This window comes from Pseudopipra pipra, chromosome 1, assembly GCF_036250125.1.
Source record: "Pseudopipra pipra isolate bDixPip1 chromosome 1, bDixPip1.hap1, whole genome shotgun sequence".
NCBI lineage: Eukaryota > Metazoa > Chordata > Aves > Passeriformes > Pipridae > Pseudopipra > Pseudopipra pipra.
Window position 1 is genome coordinate 76,229,125 of NC_087549.1, and position 9,897 is coordinate 76,239,021.

The 9,897-nt window shown below is 41.9% G+C and overlaps 1 protein-coding gene across 1 annotated transcript in view; it reads right to left on the reverse strand.

Annotated features, from left to right (window-relative positions):
* MARCHF11 (membrane associated ring-CH-type finger 11) overlaps positions 1 to 5,961 on the reverse strand; it is a 29,467-nt gene extending 23,506 nt beyond the window's left edge. Inside the window, exons 1-2 of the mRNA XM_064661710.1 lie at positions 5,252 to 5,961; positions 4,127 to 4,282 (exon numbers count right to left, since the gene is read on the reverse strand). Of these exons, the coding sequence (XP_064517780.1) occupies positions 4,127 to 4,282; positions 5,252 to 5,542 (447 nt within the window). The 5' untranslated portion in view covers positions 5,543 to 5,961. The remainder of the gene's footprint in view (positions 1 to 4,126; positions 4,283 to 5,251) is intronic.
* Positions 5,962 to 9,897: the final 3,936 nt, after the last annotated feature.

Here is a 9,897-nt window from a genome sequence, read left to right on the forward strand (position 1 = left end):
CCAGCAATAACTGTTATTCAATGTATTTCCTCTGAAAAACAACCTGGCACCATGCCTAATGCTAGTCATTTCACCCCATGAAAATCTTAGGCTAAAGGAATCCACCTTTTCCCTTGAAGTATTTAACCCACCTATTTAATACACCAAGATAATTCTGATCTTCATATCTGTATTATGTATCTTAAGAGTAGATCAGGAAGGCACCTGTAATTAAAAATTAATTTCCAATTATCGTTCACAGTTTACACTGCTCTGGTGTTTCACACCATTCTAGAAGTCAAACTGCCTTAAGCACAATCTATGCATTTCACAAAATAAAATCAGAAAGCAATTGCTTTTTTAATAAGCTACAGGAAATAAAAGAGTAACATACGAGGGGCACACACCCACATACCTTTAATGCTATTCTTTTTTTGAAGTACTCTCTGCCTTTTTTTTTTTATCTACTTGATTAATTCGGTACACTCTTTAGAAGTCCAACAGAACTGCTGAACTGCGTGACTCTCTCTATAATTCCCCATATTCCTTCTTGATGGTTTCAGCTCCCATTTGATGAGCTCACCTCTTAGATGAATTTCATTTCTCCTCATCACTTACGAATATGCTTTGGTACTTGTAGTCAATATCTAGTACTTTGGTTTTAGTTCTTCTCTATCCCCCCTATACTCTCACTGTGATATAATCAGTTCATTTATTCACCTATTATCCTTCATTATTTCATGACTTTCAGATCATTGGTACTTATGATATTATTCCATCCCCTGTTCCCTTCTCACCTGTCATTAGTTATCAATTATATCCATCCTTCTAAAGCTTCTACAGCTTTGTTCCTCCTTTGCACTGTAATGTCCACCTTGCACTCCTTCAGCTCTGTATCCTAACAGCCAAATATTTAGCTCCTAGCATGGTGGCAGGGCACCAGTGGCCTGCTCACTTGTTCCATGAAAAATTTGCTCTTTTATCTGAATGGCTAACCAAACGTATTTCTCAAGCTTAACTGACTTCTGTCTGCACACCTTTTTGCTGCCTTTATTTTCCAATTCCCAATTCCTTTTTTTTCCAAGTCTCTCTATGCATTAGTCACAAGGAAACAATGAAAACACAACATGGAATTCATTATCCCATTAGAATTTTCTCTCTGATGCCTTCTATTTTTTGCATTTCTGTGCTTTACTTCACTGTGCTTTACTTTTACTGTCCTCTCTTCTTGTATAATCTCTATAATTTGTACCACTGACACTTGCTTTCCACAATTCTCTTTTTCAGTCTCTCATTTACCTTCAGATCTTTCCCAGAAAGCACACAGGAAATGTATTTTGCCCTTCCCTCCACGGAAAAAACCCCCACAACTGCCCTCTGCAACAGTTCTGCTATGCTTTTGTTTCTAAATTCATTAAGCACACTACTTAGAACTGATCATAATCACCATTTACCCGATGCAGTCACTGAGACGACTCTGAGTGTATCAGAAGAAAAGGTCTATCTAGTCTAGCAAATTCTCCCTAGAAGTGGCCAAAAGCAGACACTTGGGAAAAGAATGAGTGAGAGATATACAACTACTATATCTATGCTGATGACTGACATTTTTTTTTCTGTTTCTGTTTTTTTCTGTTTCTCTCTCTGGTGTCAAAACTAAAGTGTTAGTCTGTTTCTACCACTTTTTGTACAGATCTTACCATAGATCTAAGTTCATTAAAATTTTTTCATGTCCCAGCCTTCCTCAAACAGTATAGATTTATCCTCCTAACCATGAATCTGTTCTATAACCCAAGAATTATCTTAAATTTAAATATCTATTTGGATCCTCCTGTTCTCAATATTTCTAAAACTTGCATGGGCTTTCTACGTAGCATATCTAAGACTGTTCATAGAAAAAAAGATTGATTTCTCATCATCGCTTTTATCTTATGTCTCAATTACTGTAACACATCTTTTATGTTCATGACAAAAGTAATTTTCTCAGCAAGTACAAGACTGCTTCAAATACAACTTTTTAAAGTCCACTACTTTGACCACGTTACTGGCCTTCTTTCTCCCCTATGATGGTTCCTCTCTTCCCCATCACATAAAACACAAAAGACCTGATTTGACTTTTCAAGTCCTTCCAGGCGTTTATTGACATATTAATTACCTTCTAATGACTACTCAGGCATTGAATCTCATCTCCATTCAGTTCATGAAACTCATCCCATTTGAGATGTCAAAAACTCAATGATAGTTAGCAATGGTCAGTATACCAAGACCACTGGTTTTATATATACCCATAGATTTTTCCCTTATCTCTTGTTCAAACTCCTTTGTAAATTGTCCAAGATTGAGACAATTCTTTCTGTTCCTAGTGTGTGCCTACACACTGAAGTGTGTCCTCCTGGATCCTCATTACAGGCAGTGACATCTAAGTTCATTGTGCAGTTTAGAATGCATAACTGGAGATTTGAGCCCTCTCTCTTCTTAGTCATGCCTACAAAAATTAAATGTTTTCATCCAGCTGAGCATAGTCATTAGCAAAACTTTTACTGAAACTTTATTACACTTCCATATTGAAGTATCTGAAGAGCTTGGCTTTGTACTTTTTAATATAACATGCATACTCATATACGCAAAAGAGTCTTGCTCATGCTTATCTAGTTGATGCTAGTGAGGCTACTCAAATGAATGAGGATTAGCCACATCAACAAGATTTGAAAAATTGGAACTGTAATGCAAGAAAACTGTTGAGCATAGTAATTTTTTAGCTCAAATATAATAAATACCATTCAGGACACTGAAAACCACTGAACTCATGAGGCACATTTCACCTCCATTAACTACATACTTGCTTAAATAATACTATTTTTTTTCTATATTGAGAAATCAGGTCTACCAAGTAAGCATTTACTTTTTAAAATAACTGTTTTGCAATTTTCCTGATGTCAGAAAGTGTGTTGAATTGCCATGCACTTGGCTCTTAAATTAGCACATCAATCTACTGTATCACTTTCAGAACAGGTCCATTTCACCTAAGTACCAGAATATAATGTTTTAATGAACAGGATATATTAAATATCTAATGTAATACTATTTTATGGCAGACTACAGTGACAGTCTAGAAAAGGCTATTCTCTAAATACCTTTATTAAAAAGTTTCCTTTGTGGATTTATAAAGAAAAAAATTGAAGTCAACTGGCTCTGAAAGTACTTGAACCTAATCTGAACAGCTGTAAGCAAATACTCCAGATATCCTATATCCAAGGAATGCTTATCATGTTCACACAACTGCCATTACCATCCAAGCATGTCTTTTCTATAAAACTCCAATCAAATGCAGGCACAGAAAAATGACCTGAGTGCTCTGGCCTTTGAGAGCTCCATCATCTCCAAGCTCTTAGGATCAAAACTAAAAAAAGATACAATTATCTTACTAAATGTGTTCCTCAGATGTTATGAAATACAATTTCCAGGAGGGAATTTTAAGCCTCTAAAGAATTCTGATATGCAAAGTGGTATTAAGCTTTCCCTAACAGATCTGCTGAAGCTTTGCCTTTCTCCCCCACCTCTCCCTGAACATGCTACCGCTATAATTCTCTAACTTCCAGCTGCACGTTTTGATGCTGCTAAAACAGAGCTGTGAAAAATGTTACTGCATATTTCAGCTTCTGTAACAGCTACTGGTGGACAGAACTTTAAGAGTGTTCTGCTACTCTGGATTGTGCCAAGACTGGAAAGTCACCTTCTTTTACATTTTTACAGGCAACAGAATTTTTCTTTGCCTCTCCCCTCTGCACTCCAAGCTTGACAAGTGAGCAAAATCAACCTTTGACTGAGTCTTTAACAGACTATAGATAAAAGTTTAGAAAGTGAATCAGGGAGATCCAAGTTGTTCTGTCACGTCTCAGGGTGATTTAACTACTTACAGAATTTATCAACCTCTGAAGACCACTTCTACGCCAAGCCAAAAACTAGAACATAACAGAATCAAATGACTACACATTTTAATATGTAACTTAAAAACTAACTTCAAGTGGGTGCAAGTGCTAGCTGGTGAAGCATACAGGATCTTCTGCTGTACTTTCCAAAAACCTTGGAAGTAAAATCAAGAATAATTTTGTTTTTAAAAAGACGTATTTTTTAAAAACAAACAAATTACCTGGCAAGGCCTTTTCATTTTAATGGCTATAACATGGTATCTGTAACAGCAGAGTTCACAGGTCCATGACCCTCTTTCACTTATCCACTTTAACAGGCAGAGCTGATGTGTGTATCGTACTGACCCATCGCAGCGGCAAGGGTTTAACAATTCACCCTGAAAAGGTAACAGAGAAACATTAACTTTAAAAGGAATCTTCTGTGTACGTATACACTCAATACTAAAATATTTAAAGGTCTGTAACAATGACCTAGTCTCAATTTCAGTATCTGAAAAAGCATGTATTTTTGGCTATAAAAAACTCAGAAATGTAACTGTTTTAAAAATATCTAGCTGCTTCTTATGAGTCAAAAGCCAGAAGGCTGCCTACACATGTGTGTGTACCTATGTGAAACAACTGAAATAATACCACGCATCAAACAACAGTAGCATTAGCCCTTTTGAATAGCTCAAAAGGTACCAAAAGTGGTTGGATACATTTCTCTAGCAGCTACTTGCAGTCATCACTCAAAAAGAAATGGGTGACATCACGGTTCCAAGAGAACCTTGCTCTTGGAGCAGGGCTCTGTGCTGCTCAGCCAGCCGGCTGTCAGGCAGGACCTCAAATAATGTAAATAAGCACTTCCCCCAGAAGTTCACATATTTCTGTACTATATAAATCAGCTATTCTCTTCTTTCCAAGACAAGCTACAAAATGCTAGTTATGGATCAGTTGCTGATATTGTGCCTAGTAACGTCACAGCAGAGAAGATATTTGGAGGTCTTCTCAGCATTACTTGTAAGCTAACACTCATTTCAAAATCTGACAGAAACCGGAGATTTTCGTATTGTTTAAAGTCCCTGCGGAATGAGCCAGCGAGCGCAATGGCCAGAAGACACAGAGCGTGCAAGCCAGGCACGGCACAATCCCTGGATTTTCCCAGAGCTCTGCGCCGACTCAGGTTTGCCCCAGGCGTTCGCCAGCACCACCTCGTACAGCAGCAGCCGGGGTTCGCACTGCCGCCGACGCCGAGGAGGGCGATCCCTACCAGGGACGCCGGGATCAGCACCAGGGACAGGGCTCGGCCCCGGGCACGGGGGGTATGCGAGGTGCCGGCCCGCCCGCCCCCGGCCCGCTCTGCTCACCTGCTCGGGGCCCTGGAAGCAGATCTTGCAGATGGGGCCGGCCCCGCCGGCGTGGCCGCCGCTGCCGCTCTCGCTGCTGCTGCACACCGAGCGCCTCTCGGGCTTGTCGCCGCCGGCAGCCCCGGCCCCGCCGTGCCCGCTCTCCGAGCCGCCCCTCGGGCCCTCGCCCTCTCCTTCCTGCGAGCTGTCCCCGCTCGCCTCCCCCGCCCCGGCCGGCAGCTCCAGCGGGACGGTGGGGGCCCGCGGCGGCTCCCCGGCAGGGAGGACGACGCTCCCCCCGGTGCAGCTCATACCGCGGGGCACCCGCTCACCGGGGCGGGGACGGCCCGGAGCGGCGGATGGCGGCGGCGGGGGAGGAAGGAGCGGCGGGGGCGCCTCTCTGGCTGTCGGCGGCCGGGAAGGTGACCCGGCGCGGCCGCCTCCCTCCCGGGCCCGGCGCTGTGCGAGGGAGCGGGCAGGCGGCGTGCGGGGCCGGGGGCGGCGGGGCGGGGCGGGGGAGGGAGACAGAGAGCGAGGGAGGGAGGGGCAGGTCCGGCACCGGGCACCGCCGCCGCCTCCCCCGCACCGGCGCGGTCAGACCCGCTCCGGGGGAGCCACCGCCCCCGCCAGCGCCCCGGCGCCCGCTGGGCCGGGCGAAAACCCTGCCCCTTCCCGGGACGAAGAGCTCTGCCTGCCCGCCCGCCCCCTCCCCTCAGCGCCGGCTGCCCCCGCACCGCGGCGGCCGCGTCCCCTGGCCCGCCCCACGGGCACTGCCCGCCCTTCCCTTCGCGGCACCTCCCGGCCCTGCTCCCGACCCGGCACCTCAGCGCTCACGGGGCTCCTCCACCCCGGCACCCCCGTGGAGGACGCGGCCCTTCGAGGGACTTCTTTCTACTTTATCAGAGGTTTGGCTGCAGAAGGTTGCACCTGGAAAAGCTCGACAGAACGAATATTCAACAGTTGTTCTTTGAGTGTGAAACAGTAGCTCTATCCAGTCTTTTGTGGCTGGCTTTTTTTTTTTTTTAATTCATTACATCACCTCATTTTCAAAATTAAATCTGCTAAAAACATCATGATCAAATACCTTCTAAAAAAAAATCCTCAGCACTTAGAAATTCTTTAAAGTTTGGCTGGGGCTGCTGAGGGAAAGTAGGTGTGAATTTCGGCATCAAGTATGACACCAGCGCACATTTGATCTCGTGAAAATGACAGCAACTGTCTGCACGAGGAAAGAGAGAGAAATAAAACCTCAAAAAACAATTGCGAAGCCATATGCTCTTCCATGTCCACATTTAGATCCAAAGTGTGATGAAATCACACCTCTTCCTCATTGGCTGTTTCATATATAGTCTCAAGATGAGAGAGCACCAGGATGAGCTCAGCTACTGCCTTCGCCAGCTGTGTTGTGATAGTAGTGGTTTTCTTGGTGTGGACATGTTATTAGAAGACCAATGCAGCAGACAGAACCAAACTAGCACTCCTCAGCCAACGATCACATGACATTGTGTGGGAAGGCTTGTAGACCATATTCAAAACACCTGGTCCAGCCTTTTGGCCTGGCTGGAGGCCAGCTCAGACTATGTGCTGTCGGCAGAAAAGCATTAGCCTCATATGGGAAAAGCCATTTTAGTCCCTCTAGAGTCTGCATCTTTTATGGAGGCCATGCAATAGATACATTAAGAACAAAGAACACCAGTGCTATTCACAGTATTGCACTAAAAAAGTGCATATTGGGAGATTGACTTCGTATAGTGGAATAAAAGGTAGCGTTATACTTTTTCTCATCATCCACTAGTTTCCATCTTCATGAAAATATTTGTTCTTCTGACTCTAGCTAAGCCAGTGCTCAGTATTAGGACAAGATGCTCCAAGCCTAAAATTATATTTGTTCACAAGGTGGTTGTTAAGTAGGTAGGTAACAGATTCATCCTGATTTGGCACTGTAAAGCAAAAAATGGCACATTGGCTGTGATATTTTGATGAACTACAGATGCTGTGGAGTTAAGAAATTCTCAACATATAATTTTTTCATAAAAAGCAATGCCTGAAGGGGTTGTCAGAGAGGCTAAACAGAATTGAAGACAGAATTAATCAAATAGAGTAATTGTAAGGAAAGAAGAGGCAATCAACAAACAATGAGGAAAAAAAAAGAAAATGTCAGAACAAACAGATGAGTCCAAAATACTGCATAGAAAAGAACTAAAGCAAAACCAGAAGGAAAAGACAGTAAAACTAAAGTAGCGAAGTGAGAAATGAATGCTAAAAATTATTCTGAGTAATACAGAAGGACTTTGCCATTTGCTATATGCGAAGGTTTATGCCATTTTTCTTTTTCTTCCTTTTGTTTGTCAGCAAAAGTTCAGTAAGTAACACGGCTTCTGGAAAAGCTATAAAGAGAAGATAAAAATGTCAACACAGAAATGGAATGACTTCCTAATGGCAGAAAAAGAATGAAAGATGTGACTGTAGGAATAATAGAGTGCGTTAAGAAGGTCAATCTCTTCTACTTAATCTTGGCCAAAATAAAAGTATAACATGACTCTTAAAAGGAAACACATCTGATAAGAATCAGAAGAATTTTTTTTCACACATACGTAATTAACTTGGAGTGCTGATTGTGAGTGGGTATTTCACAGACATGAGTTTTTTAATACATCACCTGTTTGCATGTCTACCAACAGCTACTGGCATGCTAGCTAAAATGGAATTGCAATGGCTATTGATCCCTGCATTTCACAGTACATTAGAGTTGTTCAGCATGCTGGGGGTGGGAGGAGATGCCAATAAAAGAGCAGAAGGGGTGGAGAACATTCTGTAACACAACCTCCAACCGAAGTAGCATTCAACCTTCTGGTGAGCTGTAGAGGAGGCCTGGAGCCAAAATCAAAGATTGAAACATAAAGGAGAAAAATTTAAAGCAGGAAAGGATAATCTGCTTCACAACAGCAGTAGTGTAGGTGGTTGGGAGAAAGAAAAGAAGAGAAGCTGAAACCAGGAAGAATTAATTTGTGATTAGGACAGTGAACTGGAGCTTATGGGATTTATATTCAGGCACAGCTTTGCTACACACTTCTTGAACAACCTTGAGAAAGTGACCTCAAGTGGGCTGAGCAGAGGCATCTGGTTACTTAAACATGGGCAGCTTTTTGTACTCCCAGACGTGTGTCCCACAGCCTCCACAGGACTGTGGCTATCACATCTGTCATCTCTTTTGGGAACAGTGGGACATTCAAACTGGCACTAGACTCCCAGATGCGAGCACAACTCCCTTTGTCTGTCTTATTCTCTACATAAAACTGAAACAATAATGTTTGCTTTCTCTGTTCTTATTTCTCCCTCTTCTATTAGAATATGCAATATTTTACTGGCAGTTTCAGGCCATATTTGTACAGTCTTGATTTTGGCAAAGGTATCTAGGCATTATAACAAGACAAATAATAAGGAACAGTGATACGGATAAAAATAACACTGAGGTAATAAGACTGTGGGACAGTGAAATGAATTGCATTTTCAGCAGGCAATGGAAAAGGCAGGAGAAGTGTAACCCCTGAGGGAATGAAGGCTGTTTCTCCTCTATTTTCCTCTCAGTTCTGCTCCAGGTACATTCTTTTCTCCACTATGCCAGCTCAGCATTGTGAAATATTTTCCTCCAAATAAAATAATGGAAACTCATACCAATTTTTTTACCTGAGAAGGATCAGCTGTAGGTAGAATATCCACAAAGAAAAAAAACAGAGGAAGGTATTTGAATAAATGAAGGGGAAAGTTCGGAGAGTGGACAGAAAAGTTTTTTGTTTGGTTAGGGTTTTTTTGTTTGTTTGTTTGTTTTAAATTATCCATCAAGATAAGCACTTTAAGTAAATCTTTATGTACAGAAGAGGTTGCACAAGAATAAGGTATGCAGGTAACAAGCTACTTGGGGGATGTTGTAGGAATGGAAGCATCATGTTACTGCACATTGCAAAACCAACCATTGCTCTTTTTTTTTTTCCTCAAAAGGTTTCCGTAATACATTGGCCTGTACCATAAATAGAGGAACACAATAGCTCAATGATGGGCTTTTTCCTTTTTGCTTCTTCTTATATCTCTGACAAAAACAAAATTATGTAGTTCTAAAATATTAATAAGGGGAAAATTGCCAGTGTGTTACATTCAAAACAAAACACTACTGAGATAGTAGAAAGTTAAATCTATTTAAATGATAATACAGGCACATAATTCTATTTACTGAATACCATCTATATGTTCCTTTCACAATAAAACTCAGGTTGGTGGAGATCACCTGTAAACAAAAATAAGGCACTTTGGCTGTAAGTAAATGTTTCAGTTCAATTTGAATTGCATTTTACATGTTTATTGCAACATAAAATGCTCTTCTGAGTAACAAAGCCATTTGTCAAATTTCCTTGTTCAGCTTTATTACACTAAAAGATCCATGCAGATGGTTAATAACCGTGCTAGTGACAGGGTATTATTTGCCGGTTCACTGATTGTGCCTGATTTTTGTTATGAACACACACACTCATCCTGCAGTGGAAGCTTTTGCTGTTATGTCAACCAATAAAAATCTCTTGAGGACAAAAACTTTTTGTCTAATGAAAATCTTTATTTTCACACTGCTCTCTTGCTTTTTTGGAAACGCATACCTAGTTTCCTATCCAACTCAG